The sequence below is a fragment of the Hesperophylax consimilis genome, chromosome 7 (assembly GCF_061612785.1).
Source record: "Hesperophylax consimilis isolate HC1 chromosome 7, BYU_Hcon_1.0, whole genome shotgun sequence".
NCBI classification, from domain to species: Eukaryota; Metazoa; Arthropoda; class Insecta; order Trichoptera; family Limnephilidae; genus Hesperophylax; species Hesperophylax consimilis.
This window is the reverse complement of record NC_142842.1, coordinates 786,312-807,346: the sequence shown is the minus strand read 5'-3', so window position 1 is coordinate 807,346 and position 21,035 is coordinate 786,312. Positions and strand designations below refer to the sequence as shown.

General features: G+C 43.2%; 1 protein-coding gene across 1 annotated transcript in view; it reads left to right on the top strand.

Moving 5' to 3' along the window:
- The window catches only part of LOC149422108 (uncharacterized), a 60,803-nt gene that overhangs the window by 28,206 nt on the left and 11,562 nt on the right, over positions 1-21,035 (top strand). Inside the window, exons 3-6 of the mRNA XM_089633527.1 lie at positions 11,740-11,947; positions 14,808-14,995; positions 17,111-17,255; positions 20,477-20,668. Of these exons, the coding sequence (XP_089489653.1) occupies positions 11,740-11,947; positions 14,808-14,995; positions 17,111-17,255; positions 20,477-20,668 (733 nt within the window). The remainder of the gene's footprint in view (positions 1-11,739; positions 11,948-14,807; positions 14,996-17,110; positions 17,256-20,476; positions 20,669-21,035) is intronic.

The following is a 21,035-nucleotide window of genomic DNA, read 5'->3' as shown; positions in this document are numbered from 1 at the left end:
CGACTTCATTTCAACTCTCGAAGACGATAGAGCAGGGTACTGGAAGCTCTCTAAAGCACTCAGACGCCCTAAAACTAAAATCTCTCCGATTAAAGGCCCCAACGGATTAGTATACTCCGCTGCAGACAAGGCTGAAGCCTTCGCAGATAGCCTTCAAAGTCAATTCTCTCCCAATACAGACTTCGACGACCCAGCCTTCGTAGCAAAGGTAGATTCAAAAGTAGAATCAATCTTAAGTCTAGATCCTGAACACCCTCCAATCAGGTTCGCAACTCCTAAGGAAATAAACAACATAATTAAAAAATTAAATAAAAAAAAGCAGCCGGTCCTGACGGCATCTCAAATAAAATCTTAAAATATCTGCCAAAGAAAGGCATCTGCGCTATTACAGCCATCTGCAACGCGTCGCTGAGATTACGTTGCTTTCCAAAGGATTTTAAAGAAGCTGACGTAATTTTAATTCCCAAACCAGGCAAGGACCCACTATTAACGGAGAATCATCGGCCTATTAGTCTCCTTCCTTGCCTAGGTAAAATCCTGGAAAAAGTTATACTATCAAGATTAAACTCATTCACTCAGGACAGTAAATTCTTGCCAGACTTCCAACATGGTTTCAGAGCAGGTCATTCCACCTCTCACCAACTCCTGCGTGTTGTGGAACACATCACGGAGGGATTTAATACTAGGAAAAAAACAGTTATACTCTCACTCGACGTAAGTAAAGCCTTCGATAAAGTCTGGCACAACGGCCTTTTATATAAAATGAACGCTCTCGGGTATCCTTTGAGACTTACGCAATTGATAGCTAGCTACCTGAGAGATAGATGCTTTAAAGTCAAGTCAGAAAACGTCTTCTCCACAACCCGCCCCTTATCAGCTGGGGTCCCTCAAGGCAGTCAACTCTCTCCATCCTTGTATAACATCTACTCTAGTGACATTCCTAAACCCATTGACCACAACATTAAAATCACTCAATTTGCGGATGACACTAACATCATGTCTAGTTCAACAGTCGAGAGCATCGCCACAAAGCGTGTTCAGAGACAGGTCACTCTAACTGAAGAGTGGTGCAAAAAGTGGAGAATTTCAATAAACCCTACTAAAAGCGCCGCGACCGTTTTCTCAAAGACACGGCCTAAACGGCCCCCATTCATTAAACTGTTTGGGGAAAAGGTCCCATGGGAAAAGTCAATTAAATACCTAGGTGTAACGCTTGACTCCAAGCTCACCTGGAAGAAACATATAACTAGTAAAATAACAGCAGCAAATAAATGTCTAGCATCACTTTATCCAATGATGGGAAAGAAAAGTCGTTTATCAACGGATAATAAATTACTTCTTTATAAAACAACAATAAGACCAGGTTTCACGTACGGATGCCCCATTTGGGGGCACGCCGCTCCAAGTCTAATACAAAAGATTCAACTATTTCAAAATAAAGCCATTAGACTTGCTTTAAATGCACCTAAATGGATTAAAATTTCTTCTATCCATAAAGACACCAACATTCCATTGATAAAAGACTTAATTGTTTCCCAAGCAACCAAATTTTATGCCGGCCTTTCCAGCCACTCTAATCCAACAATAAATTCACTCTCGAAATATAGCGAAAACGATAAATTTAAATTTAAAAAACCCAAGTTAGTCCTCCGGAAGGAATAATAACCTGCTACAATCGCAGTATAGTTTTTAAGCTCTTTTTCAACACCACTATAATAATAAAAATAACAGTAAAGTATCTAAAGATAATCAAATATAATTATGTTAGAGTCAGTAAACTCATGTTTAGGAACTCTGTTAAATAAAGTAAATCAAAAATCAAAAGTCAATTTTTTTACAGTTTGAAGGGTGTAGAGAAAGGGACAATTTTTCATAATTATTAAATCTAAGACGACGGTTGCTATTTGCGTTTTTGGGGAAAAAAATGGGAATATCGGGGGCAGATACGACGAGTGATTTACGGCTACGTAATTGGAAAGAAATCTACCCTTAGTGTTAGTGGTCCGGGAATGCCAAATTTAAATCGCCTGCAATTATTGTAGGTAAGGAGCTATCTAAGTGTTTATCGAGGTCCGGGGCAATGAATTTTCTTTTGGGGGGGCTATACGCTGAAATGAGTTTAATTCGACCATTATTTATAGTATTTATGACTTCCTGGAAGCACGAAAGCACCGTGAACTTTCTCTTGATGAGAAAGATCACCTTTCAAAGTTAGTAATGAAGCAATATTTAGAAGAAAGTCCCACGTCTACTCAAGTACGTTCTTCGGTAGATTCCTCCTTAGCCTCACCTAGGCACACAGTATCACCCATCCCAGGCAGTGCTCCTCTTAGAGAAAACCTGGTGATCATGGAAGACTGGCCATCTTTATTCGACGAATTGGATGCACCTTTCCAATCAATTCCCAGGCGTAAGCGCTCACGTGCCAACTCCAACGGGTCCGTAACCCAACAAATTCACACAAGGGCCTCCCCGGTACCCAAGAAAAACGGAAAACGCCTGTCTAGATCTCCGTCACCGATAGCGTCAACAAGCGTCAATTTGCACTGCTTAAATCAAACTCCCCAGCTCCAGCATCGCCGGCGCAAACAGAACCTTCATCTAAAGTCAGTAAAATCCCGCCAATAGTCCTTCATAAAAAATCAGAGACTAGGGCGATCTTCCGCACATTGGTAGACAAAGGGGTTTGTTTTTTCGCAAAAAAATTGGACAACAGACTGCACATAATGTTAAAATGCCGCGCGAGCATAATGCGGTTACCAGGCACTTAATAGCAAACAAAACTGAATTTCATTCCTTCAGGCTTCCGGAGGAGAAACCGTTACGGGTTGTTCTGAGAGGTATCCCAGAAGATATTTCTCCCGAGGAAATAAAAGAAGAATTAGCCAGCACATAACCTGTAATTTCAGTGCACCGCGTGAAGGCGGCCTGCACAAAAATGCCTATACCGTTATTATTGGTTACGCTAACAAAAAACCAAACCGCCAGGGGCATTTTTAATAACCTTGTTTCTATCTTCCGTCTAAAGATTCAGGTTGAATCCTTAAGGAATAAGGCCCGCATTAGACAGTGCTACCGCTGTCAAATGCACGGCCACTCAGCGAATTGCTGCCATGGTAGCGAGCGCTGCGTAAAGTGTGGTGAACCACATAGATTGTCAATCTGCCCAAAACCGAAAGATACCCCGGCTAAATGCGCACTATGCCTAGAAGCCCATACAGCCAACTATGGTCAGAGACTCTCCACTTATTCCTGTTCCAACAGCGTAACAGTCCACAACTCCCTGCGCCTGCCGTAGTGAAATCGCCAATTAATGTGTTTTAATAAAACCATCTATTATAAGTGTAAAGACAGTTCTTCCGTGTTTTTCGCTCCTCTGGAGATTTTAGCGTCAAGTGATACCCTAGCGTAAACAAGTATTTTGTGTGTCGAACATAAATAAATCAATATCTTAGTGATTAAAAACTCAGTGTTACAAACTCAAGTGCAAGTGCTTTGAACTTTTGTGGTAATATTCTCCACGTTTTTAGATCCCGTCGGTTGCTACCCAATTCAAATAATTACCCTAGATACTTCAATTTCATAAAACTATAGAACCATGAACGCATACAAAAACAACCTTGCCGCTTTCATATATGCATGTATTAATAAAGATCTTTAGGCTGATGAAAAAATTCATCTTAATAAATTGATACACCACAAGATGGCTTCGACATCTCATAGAGCATCACCAAGCCTGCCGCCACTTTCTCCACGCCGCGGCGTGTAGAAAGTGGCGGCAGTCGTCTGGGAAGTCGTCTAGGCAGGCGCGCCGTCTCCCTTCTCTCCCTTCCAAGGAGGTTCCCATCTCCCTGTTATCAATTCGCCGATTCTGATATGGAAGAATCTTATTCGTCATCTGAAGAGACAGGATTTAGCCTTGTCTCAGGGCGTTAAAGAACACGCGCTAGTTCTAGAGGATTACTGACCCCCGTAAATTCTCCGAGAAACTCTCCTAGTGCCTCTCCCCGCTATAAAAAAATAAACTTCGAAACTCGTCCACCATCCTTAGAATCCTCTCAAACCAAAAATCAATTTGCAGTTCTGAGGTCACCTTCTCCCGCACCTGGTACCTCTTCAGGGCAAGATGAACCTATTACGGCTGAACAACCGCCTCGTAATGTTACCCGAATTCCCCCAATAGTACTACATAACAAAAAAGAAACGACCACCCTCTTCCGTAGCTTTGAGGATAAAGGCATCGACTTTCTAGCTAAAAATATGGGTAAATTTATCCACATGCAAACAAAAACCCCAAAAGAACATAGCAACATAACAAGAATAAATTTTATTTGATTAATTTGTGTTATTTCACAATTAATTAATTAAAATAATATATTAATTAAAATAATATATTAATTAAAATAATATATAGTATATTTGCGGCACGTTCCAGAGTGGAAGATACTACCAGTATCGCCCTGGTGTAAGACCACCATTCAGAATTGAAACGTTGCTCCAAATGGCTTTAGCCGTGTTTAGTGACTAGATCTGAATAGCCAGGTACTTCCCCACCTTCCTCTTTCCCTTCCCCACTTACCTTCAGCCTCACAACATCCCCCAATTGGGGATGCCATAGTCTCACTGGCTCCAGACGGGAGCAGTTGGGACTCTTGTGAGGTATTCACTATAAAAAAAAAAAAAAAAAAAAAAAAGAATACTCCTTTCTAAAAACATAGAGCATCACTCTTATCAGCTACCAGAGGATAAACCTCTGAAAGTGGTGATCAAGAGCATCCCTGAGGATATCTCCACAGATGAGGTCAAGCGTGAGCTTGCCTGAAAACAATGCCTTGAGCATTGAAACATTAGAAATAATTTATGACCAGATAATATATTTTTAAAGTATTAGTAATTAATTTCGATTTGCGTTCGTGCATTTTTATCAACTCGGCGCAAGCCGAAACTTTGTCAGTATCCGCCAAAGAGTCGTCGAGTCGCTGTCGTGCCTCAAAGAAAGAGGCTATCATTGGACAATCCCATCGTTGCCACTTTCACCGGCATTCATCCTTATGTTGCAACGCAACTAAAATGTGGTGAAAACCACCCCACAAGTGCATGCACAAAGCCCTCCACGACTCCTGTTAAATGCGCTCTTTGCGCAGGGCCACACCCGGCCAACTATAAAGGCTGCACCCCGCTTCTCCAACAGATTTCAGGGAGGATTTCCACGTCGTGGTCCAGCCGCCAAGTGGTATGTTTTCGTGAATACTCAGTGATTAGTGTGTGTCGGTGGTGAAGTTTTAAGTGTATAAAGTGCTACATTTCGGCCTTCTACGGTCCTGTAAGTCTTATTTTGTTTTTATATCCGCTCAGTGATTCTTTCATTTATTTAATTCTTGCGCTCATAGATGATACAGAATTTTTCGCCCGTTTTAAGATAAAATCCTGCTTTTTATTTTTTCGCATACAAAGTCCCTATTTTTCGTTCAATTAAATAAAATAAATAAAAATAAAAAACAATTATGTCTTCTTACCAATGTCCCTTCGAGACCGATGTCGGGCCTTTTATGGCAAACCGCCTGGGGCGTGATCTTTCTTCCGAGGAGAAGGATCACCTCGCCAGCATAGTTTTAAAATCATATTTAGAGGAGGCCGTTGAAGCCTCTCCCAAACAGCTCACCCCATCTCAACCGAGTAGTACTCGTGGTTGGGAACACCAAAATCTTATTGAGATGGATGACTGCGCTTCATCGTCTGACGAATCAGGTTATGAACTAGTAGCCAGGCGCAAAAGATCGCGCACTAACTCTAACGGGTCATTGACTCCTGTCAATTCCCCACGTTCATCTCCACTTCTAAAAAAGAAAACCGGCTCTCAGTCGCCTAGAGCCGAGGCGGCTATTAATAATAAATTTGACGTTCTAAGATCGCCGTCCCCAACCCCTACGTCAGCTACCCTACAAATAGGGACTTCTGAAGTAGAGACAGCGCCACGTAGTTCATAGTTCTGCATAAAAAAAGCGAAACAACAACCCTTCTTCGTTCGCTCGAAGACAAAGGCATCGATTTCTCGGCGAAAAATATGGGGACTGGTCTCCACATCATAACGAAATCGCCACGTGACCATTACGCTGTCACGAGAAAGCTTTTGGCAAGGAATATAGAATTCCATACATTCAGGCTCCCCGAAGAAAAGCTCTTGAGAAAACCTCAGAGGCGTTCCGAAGGATATTTCCTCCGAGGAAATCAAGGAGGAGCTAATCAGAAAATTTCCTATACTTGCCATCTATAGAATGAAGGACGGGCGTACAAAAAAACCCATTCCTCTAGTTTTTGTCACGCTCGCAAAGACTGAAGCGGGCAAAGAAATATTTAACAAGCTAACGTCGCTATTCAGACATAGAATCCAAGTAGAGTCCCTTTGCAACAAGGGAAGGATAGGGCAATGTTACCGTTGCCAGGCTCACGGCCATTCGGCAACTTGCTGCCATGGCAGCGAAAGATGTGTCAAATGCGGAGGACCACATAGGTCCTCAGACTGCAAAAAGCCGAGGGATACCCCGGCTAAATGTGCCCCGTGCGAAGGAGCGCACACGGAAAATTACGGTGGGTGCCCCGCCAGGCCCCAAAAGAATCTTAACTTCAACAAGAATAAAAAATAATAATTATAATTGAAATTACAATGAATACAAATTAAATAATAACCGCCATTCCAGACAGGGCCAGCAAAGCCAGCCGCAAAAGCGGAATCAGATCAATCCAAATCAAACACAAGCTCCTACTTATCCCGCAGCCTCAAAAGCTAAATTCCCCCCCCCCCCTACCTCCCTCTTATTTATTTATTTCTGTCTACGCACCCCCTACCCGCAAATTAATTCCAGCAGAATTAGACAATCTCCTGTCTGAAAATGTCCCCACTATAATAGCTGGGGACATGAACGAAAAGCACGGATCGTACAGCCTAAAAAATAACACCAAAGGTAACGTCCTCGCAAATTACGCGAGTACCCATCCTATCGTAGTCGATGCTCCAGATAGACCGACGATTCATCACCATACCGGTAATCCAGACGTGATTGACATCGTCATACTTAAAAACACTAGCCACCTACACTCCCTCCGAGTACTTAACGAAATTTCATCTGACCACGATCCAGTTCTCCTCTCTCTAACAGGAGGCTCTAACCCTCTGGTCCCCGTTAATCCTCTACGCACTAAAATCAAATGGAATAAAATTAACGAGCTAATTAACGAGAGAACCAGCCTTCGTAGCAAAGGTGGATTCAAAAGTAGAATCAATCTTAAGTCTAGATCCTGAACACCCTCCTATCAGGTTCGCAACTCCTAAGGAAATAAACAACACAATAAAAAAAAATAAAGAAAAGAAAAGCAGCCGGTCCTGACGACATCTCAAATAAAATCTTAAAATATCTGCCAAAGAAAGGCATCTACGCTATTACAGCCATCTGCAACGCGTCGCTGAGATTACGTTGCTTTCCAAAGGATTTTAAAGAAGCTGACGTAATTTTAATTCCCAAGCCAGGCAAGGACTTACTATTAACGGAGAATCATCGGCCTATTAGCCTCCTTCCTTGCCTAGGTAAAATCCTGGAAAAAGTTACACTATCAAGATTAAACTCCTTCACTCAGGACAGTAAATTCTTGCCAGACTTCCAACATGGTTTCAGAGCAGGTCATTCCACCTCTCACCAACTCCTGCGTGTTGTGGAACACATCACGGAGGGATTTAATACTAGGAAAAAACAGTAATCCTCTCACTCGACGTAATCAAAGCCTTCGATAAAGTTTGACATAACGGCCTTTTATATAAAATGAACGCTCTTGGGTATCCCTCAAGACTTACGCAATTAATAGCTAGCTACTTGAGAGATAGATGCTTTAAAGTCAAGTCAGAAAACGTCTTCTTCACAACCCGCCCCTTATCAGCTGGGGTCCCTCAAAGCAGTCAACTCTCTCTATCCTTATATAACATCTACTCTAGCGACATTCCTAAACCCATTGACCATAACGTTAAAATCACTCAATTTGCGGATGACACTAACATCATGTCTAGTTCAACAGTCGAGAGCATCGCCACAAAGCGTGTTCAGAGACAGGCCACTCTAACTGAAGAGTGTTGCAAAAAGTGGAGAATATCAATAAACCCTACTAAAACGCGCCGCGACCGTTTTCTCAAAGACACGGCCTAAACGGCCCCCATTCATTAAACTGTTTGGGGAAAGGGTCCCATGGGAAAAGTCAATTAAATACCTAGGTGTAACGCTTGACTCCAAGCTCACCTGGAAGAAACATATAACTAGTAAAATAACAGCAGCAAATAAATGTCTAGCATCACTTTATCCAATGATGGGAAAGAAAAGTCGTTTATCAACGGATAATAAATTACTTCTTTATAAAACAACAATAAAACCAGGTTTCACGTACGGATGCCCTATTTGGGGGCACGCCGCTCCAAGTCCAATAAAAAAGATTCAACTCTTTCAAAATAAAGCCATTAGACTCGCTTTAAATGCACCTAAATGGATTAGAATTTCTTCTATCCATAATGACACCAACATTCCGTTGATAAAGGACTTAATTTTTTCCCAAGCAACCAAATTTTATGCTGGCCTTCCCAGCCATACTAATCCTGCAATAAATTCACTTTCAAAATATAGCAAAAACGATAAATTTAAATTTAAAAACCCCAAGATAGTCCTCCGGAAGGAATAATAACCTGCCTTCAGCCGCAGTATAGTTTTTAAGCTCTTTTTCAACACCAATATAATAATAAAAATAACTGTAAAGAATCTAAAGATAATCAAATATAATTATGTTAGAGTCAGTAAACTCATGTTTAGGAACTCTGTAAAACAAATAAATCAAAAGTCCAACAGATTTAGATTTGTTAACTCACAAACTATCAGCCCCCTCATGCAATACCCGGTACGCAATCCAAATTCTTGGCCTCGCCCTTCCTTTACTAACTTTAACGCTCCAAGGTAACCCCAAACCTCCCAACAATATCGCCTAGATAGGCCCCCTTTACCCAAAACAATGAACCCCAATCTCAAATCAATTCCCCCGTCGCTTTTACCTCAGCTCCTAACCCCCCGCCCGTCACCACCGCCAATTACCCGCCTCTACCTCAACCCACCACCCAACCCCAAAATTCATCCGTCGCCCCCCTACCCAAACCCTCCCATCCCAACTTATCAAAGCACTAAAAAACGGTCCAGCTCTAAACTGCCATGGAGATGAACTCTAGGTTGCTATCTCCAATGTCCAGATCCTTCTTATCTCTATCCAGCACGCGCCCCCAACTGCCTTTCTCAAGGCAACTTCCCGCATTCACTTACTCTACGCAGACCCACGCTGGCCCCAAATAACCGCCTACAAGACCCAGAAAAGTGCTCTATACTCAAGAAGAATCACAGGACTCCCCACAACACGATGTTCCCGACGAGGCTGCTCCCCGCTCCACGAGGACTCCCCGGTCGTGGTACCGCATGGCACATACCAATTAGCAGTACGATATGAGACGGGGACTGCCCGCTACACGGTCGCCGCATCCAAGCAGCCCCGCCTCGAGAATCCAAGGACCCAGATGCCATCCACTCCCATGGCTTCCCCGATGCCCGACGCCACCGAGATGCCCAAGCCCGTCGCAGGTCCCTCATGGGCAGCAGGAACCAGCTCAGCCCCGAGGCGCCCCCAGCCAGGCCCAGCCTCAGCCTACCAGGCGCTCCAGAGACCCCAGCAGCCGATAGAGACTGCTGCCCCCCAGGATGGAATTTGGACGAGGCCGTCTAATCAAGAGGCCCCTGTCCCCCCAAGGACCACAACTGGTCCAATGTGGCAACCGTTATACCGGTTTGCCGGAGGTAAGCGAAGATGCCGGCGCGCCGCGAGCTAAGCGCGCCAACGCTAATCATGTTTTTCCTCCGCAGGTGCTGGCATGAAAAATTGTGTTCCCCCGGTGGTGATGACCCTGGGGAACATGACCCACTCCCAGATCACCTCTACGGTGCAATGACATCTAGGGGCGGGCAAGCTCTTCACTTTTAATTATAACATGGGCGGCACGCCTAACAATTTCGTGCTCTCGATGGAGGACCATCGCGTCCTCACCAACGGACTGCGAGCGGGGGCTCGCGGCTTCCACACTTTCACGGCTGAAGCGGAGAAGCTCAAGGCCTGCCGAGCATGGACTTGGCCAACATTGCGGAAGACCTGGAGGCACAATGCTTCCCGGCAGTCAAGGTGGTCAGGATGACGACCGCCTCCGCCGAATATCCCATCTACCTGGCTCACTTCTATAAGGAAGTGAATATGGGACACTGTGCGCGGCTGTCAAGTACTTGTACCACTGCCACATTTGCCTGCAGAAGCACAGGAGCAACCACCTGCAACACGGCACCCAATACTACCGGTGCCAGGACTTTGGTCATGGGTCCCGGAACTGCTCACACACGGAAAGGTGTGTGAAGTGCTTGTCGGAGCATGCTTCAGCAGAATGCCCAAAAACGACGAGAGACGAGCCCGCCGCATGCTGCAACTGCGGAGGCCCACATCCGGCCAATTATAGAGGTTGCCCGAAGTGGGTAGCGTACGTCCCAGACAGTCTCAACGCCCGGCACAACAGGGCCCTAGAAGGCCACCTCCTCAGGCGAGGACGGATGGACGCACCTAGGCCCATGTAGCTGGAGGCTGCGCCCCCGCTTAACAGCAGTCCGAGGATGGGCGGATAACCATTTAGTGAGAAAGCGTTTGTTTACATTGGTTTACGGGCAGAGTATTATTTAAGGTGGAAGCGTTTCTTTGCAATCGTATTGTGCTCTGTTGGAATCATTTCGCGTGGGTTTATTGCAGGCATAGTTACACGTTTTTTTAAACGGTTATCCCAAAATCCACAAGACTGTTGCAATCGTTTTTGATATTAAACGCTTACGAAAGAAGTGTTTCACGTTATTTTACTTACTTCTAACACAGACGTACAATAACCACGAGTTTTTATTATTTTTCTCATCGACCAGTTTCGCTTAGATACAAATAATATTTTTTGATTTTATAAATATAATGTCTAACCACAAAGTAATTGCTTCCTAAGATTTATTTTTATTATTACTATTTTATGAGTAAAGAAATGTAACATTGTACATATTGGTTTACATACGTAAAATGTTATATAAACTAACTCAATAAATAATAAATAAAAAATTTAAATAAAACAAACACATCTCTGGTAAAGGATTAAATTGTTATTTAATCTTAAAAACTCTACGCCGTGTTAGCCGGACATGAACGCCCCACAATTAACTTTCGCTACATACGGCGAGAATGAAAATTTTAAATACAAAAACCTAAAATAATCCTCCGCAAGAAGTAAATCCAGTCCGAGTTGTGGTATAGTTTATTAAGTTTCATTTTCCCAAATAAGCACTTCTTTCCATATAAAGCATCTTTAGATAATCCATTTCATCATTACGTTGGAGTCAGTAAACTCATGTTTAGGAACTCTGAACATAAATAATATCCAAATCTATATTCTAAGTTCTTGGAAGCCTTCCTTCTTATGAAGATGTTTCCGCTTTCGACCGCCATTGTTTTTCGTTAGAATTAAAAATGAAAACTTATTGTAAAAACCTACAAAACGAATTAATCCATATTTTCCATTTTAGAGAATAAAAGTGGAAATCATTTATGGTAGCTCGATAAATTGAATTGATACGGACGTCGGAAACTTCGAATTTTCAGAATAAAAGACTCTGTTTGGAACACGTTCGTCCGCTCGGTGCGCTGCCGCCTGACCGTGGCGCAAGTAGCCGAGCAGGTACGCGCTGGGGCGGCCCTGACCTTCGACTTCTTCTTTCTGCTCATGGTGGCAGCACTCACAGCGGCCATCGGTCTGGTGGAGGACAGTACCGTCTTCCTGGTGGCCAGCATGCTCATATCTCCGCTGATGGTAAGTGGTCACTGCTTCCTGACCGTGGCACAAGTATCCGAGAAGGTACGCACAGGGACAACCCTGAACTTCGACTTCTTCTTCCTGCTAGTGGTGGCAGCACTCACAGCGGCCATCGGTCTGGTGGAGGACAGTACCGTCTTCCTGGTGGCCAGCATGCTCATATCTCCGCTGATGGTAAGTGGTCACTGCTTCCTGACCGTGGCACAAGTATCCGAGAAGGTACGCACAGGGACAACCCTGAACTTCGACTTCTTCTTCCTGCTAGTGGTGGCAGCACTCACAGCGGCCATCGGTCTGGTGGAGGACAGTACCGTCTTCCTGGTGGCCAGCATGCTCATATCTCCGCTGATGGTAAGTGGTCACTGCTTCCTGACCGTGGCACAAGTATCCGAGAAGGTACGCACAGGGACAACCCTGAACTTCGACTTCTTCTTCCTGCTAGTGGTGGCAGCACTCACAGTGGCCATCGGTCTGGTGGAGGACAGTACCGTCTTCCTGGTGGCCAGCATGCTCATATCTCCGCTGATGGTAAGTGGTCACTGCTTCCTGACCGTGGCACAAGTATCGGAGAAGGTACGCACAGGGACAAACTTGACCTTCGACTTCTTCTTCCTGCTAGTGGTGGCAGCACTCACAGCGGCCATCGGTCTGGTGGAGGACGGTACCGTCTTCCTGGTGGCCAGCATGCTCATATCTCCGCTGATGGTAAGTGGTCACTGCTTCCTGACCGTGGCACAAGTATCGGAGAAGGTACGCACAGGGACAAACCTGACCTTCGACTTCTTCTTCCTGCTAGTGGTGGCAGCACTCACAGCGGCCATCGGTCTGGTGGAGGATAGTACCGTCTTCCTGGTGGCCAGCATGCTCATATCTCCGCTGATGGTAAGTGGTCACTGCTTCCTGACCGTGGCACAAGTATCGGAGAAGGTACGCACAGGGACAAACCTGACCTTCGACTTCTTCTTCCTGCTAGTGGTGGCAGCACTCACAGCGGCCATCGGTCTGGTGGAGGACGGTACCGTCTTCCTGGTGGCCAGCATGCTCATATCTCCGCTGATGGTAAGTGGTCACTGCTTCCTGACCGTGGCACAAGTATCGGAGAAGGTACGCACAGGGACAAACCTGACCTTCGACTTCTTCTTCCTGCTAGTGGTGGCAGCACTCACAGCGGCCATCGGTCTGGTGGAGGATAGTACCGTCTTCCTGGTGGCCAGCATGCTCATATCTCCGCTGATGGTAAGTGGTCACTGCTTCCTGACCGTGGCACAAGTATCCGAGAAGGTACGCACAGGGACAAACCTGACCTTCGACTTCTTCTTCCTGCTAGTGGTGGCAGCACTCACAGCGGCCATCGGTCTGGTGGAGGACAGTACCGTCTTCCTGGTGGCCAGCATGCTCATATCTCCGCTGATGGTAAGTGGTCACTGCTTCCTGACGGTGGCGCAAATAGCCGAGCAGGAACGCTGGAGCAGCCCTGACCTTTGACTTCTTCTTCCTGCTCGTGGTGGCGGCACTCACAGCGGCCATCGGTCTGGTGGAGGACAGTATCGTCTTCCTGGTGGCCAGAGTGCTCATATCCCCGCTGATGGTAAGTGGTTTGACCGTGGCGCGTGGCCGTAGCTGAGCAGGTACGCACCGCGGTGGTCCTAAACTTCGACTTCTTCTTCCTACTCATGGTGGCGGGGTCTGTTATTCGACACGCTGGTCGCTGGTCGCTGGTCGCCGGTCGCCAGTGGTTGGTAGCTGGTAGCTAGTAAATTGCAAGACTCGCCTTGCCTTGGTGTTGCCCCAAAATTCGAGCATGAAAATGAACCGAAATAAATTTTGGAATTATATTTCTGCAAATTTAAAGTTAATCGCTCGGAGAATTGGTTCATTTTGATGAAGATAAAGCGTTAACTATTCTTTTCTTTTAGTAGTTTTTTAGAATATCTGATGGGGATCATCCCTATAATTCCCCCATGAACAATCGTCACTGATATCCAGCTGCTTTCCGATCTATCTCTTTTCCTCTCCACTATTCTCAAATTGAGACCACGTTAAAATAATGAAATAAAGTTTCTATACCATTTTTCATTTATTTTCATGTTATTACATTGATTTATTTTATTTGATAAATTTTAAATGATTACTATTTTGGTGATTTTCTTAACTACCATACTATTACATACCATGCCCGTATTATGGCACTCGTACATTAATTTGTTTCTTAAGTGATGATTGCCGCTATCAGTGTTGTGACACTATTAGTGTGGAAAATTAATGGCTAGGATAGTGGTTACGAAGAATACAGTGGCCGTTCGTAATGAACTCATAAAAAATAATTGATTATTTATTTGATTACATACAAGATCCTGCAGTTGTAATCATTATACCTAATATTAGTTTCAACTTAGGTATAATGGCATGCTGACTATATTTCTGCACACTTGAAATACCTTGTTCATTCTATCCATTTTCTGGAAATGCCTTCCATTCATCCATATATATTTGAATGGAAACCAAAGTCGCCACTCACTTACTACTTTCTGGTTCTAGCCCATTTGGTACCTATCTGTCTCTCTTATCATCGTAGTAAATCACCATCCCATTTGAATTTGCAATAAACGGATTTAATAGAACCACGGAGGATTAATATTTCCTCCGTGAATAAAACAGTTTGTGTTTCGTCAGCAGATGGATATTTGCTGGGCTACACTTGTGTAATATCAGATCGTATTGATTCACTCGTTCATAACACTTTGCAATCCTGATAGATTTTTAAAATAGGTATATACCGACAAGAACTGGTCTATTCAAATGTAAGAGAATGATTTATTTAAATCAATCGCTGATATAATTTGAGTTTTGTATTTAGGGTCCCGTAATGGCGGGCACCTTCGGGACCGCTATCCAGGACAGGGACCTACAGCGGATGGGGGTGGTCCACGAGATTATCGGTCTGCTGCTGGCGCTCGTGGTGGGTTTCGTCTTCGGCCTTGTCATCTGCGGCATCAATGAGAACTACGGCGTCGGGGAGTGGCCCACCTATGAAATCACGTCGAGGTATATTATATAACTTACCTGCATGACAAACTACTTCGCCTATCCTGGAGATGAGAGACTGCAGATCTCCAATACTATCAGAGGGAATCACTTGATTCAACACAGCAGTCGATGAGTGCGCAGTTGGATTGTGTCTTGTCAAGTACCTATGCTGGAATGCTCCAATCAACCTTTGGGGCTAGTGTGTTGACGGTCATGCCAGCAGCTGCAGCTTTCAATATTTGTTTATTCCTGTGCAGTTACAAAAATTCATTAATAATTATTGAACTCGTAGTTTAATAAGCAAAACAAATTGGGGGACCCTAGTGACCCCCCTTCGGATCTTATGTGATTTTTTTCTCTCCGGGACGAAAAGGTTAAATGCGTTCTTTTATGTTTCCCAAAAACGCCTGGACAAAAGTTTCCAAGTGATGAACAGTAAAGAAAAAAGTGGATTGTGGGCATATTTTAAAAGCAATATAAATTAGCATGAGTCCACAAATAATGTCTTAACCTAATTTTAAAACTTTCTGGCAATGAGAAAATTGTTATTCCTGTCGTACGCCGCCAACTTACTTCTCATCTTATTCTGTTAAAAATATGTGTAGATACACACGTTAATAGGAAAACAATATGAGAAAAGTTGAGGTTTTGAACAAATTACCAAATATTCCATTTTCCCAATTATTTTATTTGTCAATTCATTTTTTAACTGGGCGCTGCAGTGGCCATTGCGGGGATAGGCGCCCTGGTAGCGGTGCCCTCGGGCGCTGCAGTGGCCATTGCGGGGATAGGCGCCCTGGTAGCGGTGCCCTCGGGCGCTGCAGTGGCCATTGCGGTGTTGGCCGGTAACACAACATCGCTTGTTGGTGTCACCATTTCTTATAAACCGTATTACATGCTGTCATGTCATGCAAATGACCTCCAACCACACTAGCGCCATCCGCTTCGAGCTTCTCAGATTATTTGCCGTATCATTATTTGCTTTAATTCCAGATGTGAAATAAGGTCATTGTGGATAGGCGCCCTGGTAGCGGTGCCCTCAGGCGCTGCAGTGGCCATTGCGGTGTTGGCCGGTAACACAACATCGCTTGTTGGTGTCACCATTTCTTATAAACCGTATTACATGCTGTCATGTCATGCAAATGACCTCCAACCACACTAGCGCCATCCGCTTCGAGCTTCTCAGATTATTTGCCGTATCATTATTTGCTTTAATTCCAGATGTGAAATAAGGTCATTGTGGATAGGCGCCCTGGTAGCGGTGCCCTCAGGCGCTGCAGTGGCCATTGCGGTGTTGGCCGGTAACACAACATCGCTTGTTGGTGTCACCATTTCTTATAAACCGTATTACATGCTGTCATGTCATGCAAATGACCTCCAACCACACTAGCGCCATCCGCTTCGAGCTTCTCAGATTATTTGCCGTATCATTATTTGCTTTAATTCCAGATGTGAAATAAGGTCATTGTGGATAGGCGCCCTGGTAGCGGTGCCCTCAGGCGCTGCAGTGGCCATTGCGGTGTTGGCCGGTAACACAACATCGCTTGTTGGTGTCACCATTTCTTATAAACCGTATTACATGCTGTCATGTCATGCAAATGACCTCCAACCACACTAGCGCCATCCGCTTCGAGCTTCTCAGATTATTTGCCGTATCATTATTTGCTTTAATTCCAGATGTGAAATAAGGTCATTGTGGATAGGCGCCCTGGTAGCGGTGCCCTCAGGCGCTGCAGTGGCCATTGCGGTGTTGGCCGGTAACACAACATCGCTTGTTGGTGTCACCATTTCTTATAAACCGTATTACATGCTGTCATGTCATGCAAATGACCTCCAACCACACTAGCGCCATCCGCTTCGAGCTTCTCAGATTATTTGCCGTATCATTATTTGCTTTAATTCCAGATGTGAAATAAGGTCATTGTGGATAGGCGCCCTGGTAGCGGTGCCCTCAGGCGCTGCAGTGGCCATTGCGGTGTTGGCCGGTAACACAACATCGCTTGTTGGTGTCACCATTTCTTATAAACCGTATTACATGCTGTCATGTCATGCAAATGACCTCCAACCACACTAGCGCCATCCGCTTCGAGCTTCTCAGATTATTTGCCGTATCATTATTTGCTTTAATTCCAGATGTGAAATAAGGTCATTGTGGATAGGCGCCCTGGTAGCGGTGCCCTCGGGCGCTGCAGTGGCCATTGCGGTGTTGGCCGGTAACACAACATCGCTTGTTGGTGTCGCCATTTCAGCATCACTATTGCCACCCGCCGTCAATGCTGTAAGTTAAATTGAGTTACAATATAAATGTTTTCATTAGTAATTTCAAATTTTGATCCATTATAAAGGTTTATTATTTATGATTAAAAAAAATATACAGCGTGTTAAAAAAATCAACGTCGTCCTTTAGAAGGGTGACAGGCCGGGAGCTGATGTGTCACATGAAATAAAATAAACTAGACACAAATGTAGCAGGAGTCGGGGACGCCCGAAGAAGACATGACACGATCGAGTGAATCAGATACTTGCGTATGTATGTAATAGTATGTATGATACGATGTATGAATGTGAATGAGGCAAGGATTGTGTGCCAAGACCGAGTTGTTTGGCAGTCCATCCTCTCTGCCTACCCCTGCGGGGAAACAGCGTGATGGGTAGTTAATTAGTTACACAACGGACCAGAATATCATAATATTATACTAAAAAACCGTTAGTTTCAAAATGTTGGGTGAATACTAAACTTGTATGAAAAGCCACAACTCCAAATTTCCATATTCAAAGGACGGGTTATTTCACAGAATTTGAACAATTCATCAAATTTCAAAGTTGATTTTCAAGTTATGTGAAGGTTCTATTCAAGTTCTGTTATTATATCATTATTGGCCAGTTGTTTCACAAAACAGAAATAATGACGGAACTTGAAAAGTAACTTTGAAATTTGACGAATTGTTCAAATTCTATGAAACAACTGGTCCTTAGATTCTAATTTTTATTACGTAACCCTGAATAGCCTTGCTATTAAACACAGTCCAAAATAAAACTAACAGTGCCTATACTTTCGGAAAATAAGAACATTTTGCTCAATTCATGATATTTTTTATTATTTAATTACGACTCCTCATACTGTAAAAACGTGCTGTATATAATCCAACCTGGCAAGTTATTTAAAATTTACCTGCTGTATGTAATCTAACGTGGCAAGTTATTAATGTACCTGCTGTATGTAATCTAACCTGACAATTTATTTTAAAATAGTGCTCATTTGGTGTAGTGTTTTAAATGTTTTAACTTTTGCTATGTTTTACGTTAGAAGACAGATATTGCTTTTTTTTAATACCATCTTCTGTCTTATTATATTATCAAATCAAGTAGCCGCCGTTTCATAATCAGCATTGCCATCTAGCGGATAAACGAAAAACGAACTAATCTATCAGAAGTAGAGATGGGCGAAGCGGCTCAGTTGAGGGAGCCGGTTCACTGGGTCCCGTTCACCTGAAAGATCCGCTTCAGTGAACCGGCTCGATTGAACCCCCCCCCCCCTCCCTCCCTCCATAAATAAAATAAAAACAAAGTTCTTCGCGATAAAAGAATACATACGTGTAGTCGTCGATATTATACAATGGTACAGATATTGAAATCGACATGTGTTCTACACTCTACAGTGTCCTAAGATGTTTAAGATTCGCTAGTGAAATTTATTTTAATTGTACATTGTGACCGAAATCAAATTGGATCGTTTATTATACAATGTGCTATTTTTATGTTTTGGTGAAATTAAAAGTATTTATTATTTTTTTTTTGATAAACTAATGTTTAAGACAAGATTTTTTATGCATAGCACAAAGGGTAACAATTATTATATAAGCAATAATTATTAGCCTGAAACACTAGTATATATTGAATTATTTCGCGGATAAGAGATAAGCCGCCATAGCTCAGTGGTCAGAGCTGTCGACCGGAAATCGAAAGGACACGGGTTCAAGTCCCGTTGGCGTCATGTATCTTTTATCAGGAGATTTTTCAATGTGGATGAGTGTTTTAGGCTAATAATTATTGCTTATAAAATAAAAGTATTTAAACATGAAACCATGAGATTTCATTTTTCTTTTATAAAAGTTGCATTTAAAATATTTTTAGGGTTTTATGATGTTTCATAACAGGTTGCGTCTGACAAAGCTCCCTCCGGAAGAATGAGCTGAAAAGATAAATGCTTTAAAGGTCATTTCTCAGGACTGCGCTTCGTCAGATGGGACCTTGCTATCGTGAGGAAACATTCCGACATTTTTGCTTCTTTGGGAATATTATATATTTCGAAGACAAAATTTTTGCCCAGAAAAATCGATCAATATATCGTATATTTATGATTATATTCAAAGGGGATTCCCAATTTTATTGGAATACCCTTTTATTAGAATGAAAAAATGAAATCGAGAAATCTTTTGTTTTGTTAGGTTTTTGGTACAAAACGTCAAACTTCAATCGTACGGTAATCGTTGAATCACGTTTCTTATCGCTTTTTAGTTTTTTTTTACCCGGAAAACATAATTACGAACTTTATAATAGCTTTAATTTAAATTTACCATGATTTCCACAAGAAAAAAGAGTGAAATTTGGAATCATTTCTGCGGCCACAAAAATTGTCAGATGTTTTATTTTTAAATTAAAATCTATAATCTATATCAATACTATTGAAAAAATTTCTTTAAATTAAGTTTAAAAAAATCAATTGGTGAATGGAATCAAAATATAGAACAATGAAAATAAACTTAAATCTATTTTAAATTAATTCTGTCCCAAATAAGTGTAATAATAATATAAAAATTGTGTTGTGAAACAAAATACTTCGGTGTGAGAATAATAGCTAAACGTCGTTCATGTAAGTACTCAATGCCAACATTACTTTTTTACGATTATTTCGATATCAATGATTAACTGAAAATAAACCATGAACATAATATAACTCTTCCTTGTTCCTGTTATAATAAACTAAATAAGTGCCGACACAACAACTAAAATGTTATGCAAGCGGGAATACCAGTATTATTATGTCGTATATATGATCAATCCGGTCAGTACGTCAGTAGTGACCCGCGAGCCGTGAGATCCGTTGAACGATGTATGCGGATCTTCGTTCGCGAACGGGTGAGTCGGCTCTTCGGGTCTGGCGGGTCACCTGCTCACCGGCTCACCGTTCGCGAACGAGTGAAGCGGGTCACCGGGTCACCGGCTCACCGGCTCACCGGCTCTTCGTTCGCGAACGAGTGAAGCGGGTCACCGGGTCACCGGCTCACCGTTCCCGAACGGGTGAGTCACTACCGATCCGCGAACGAGTGAGCGGCTGATTTGGGAACCGGATCTTACGGATCGGTGTAAAGATCCGGTTCACTGAGCCGACTCGTTCGCGAACGACTCACTTCTAATCAGAAGTTCCGTGTTTATTTATTCGCTTCTCAGATGTCACGAATGTCAGTAACGTTTTGATTTTGTGATCTCCTGCTGCAGGGTCTGCTCTGGGCGATGTCTCTGGTGCACCTGATCTTCCTGAATGATGACACCAGGTTCACGACGGTGGTAAAGACTCACGAGTACTCCGACAATCCTGTCATAGAGCTCGCTGTCAATGGTTCCATCAGTCTGCTTTTAACCATTGTCAACATTGTCTGCATCTTCTTTGCTGGGATCTTGGTTTACACTGTAAGTTCAAGTTGTATAATTTGTAGCGATCTGTTGGCAGTTTCTTCCACTAGCAGGTTTATTTCAGTCAGCATATTTTGGTTTTAGCGCGTAATATATTTCAATACGTAATAATAACTAGTAATAATAGTACATGTACAAAATTTTACAACTCTTGTCCCAAAATAACTATGCAACTATCCCAAGGGGTGGGCAGAGAGGATGGACTGCATTACAACACGCTCTGTCTCGGCACAAGCTACTTGCTTCATTCACATTCATGCACCATTTCACACATGTCATACCCCTTAGTTTTTCTGACTCTTGACTCATTGACTCTTGTTTCACAGACATTCAAATGTGGCATTTTATTTATTATTGTGAGACA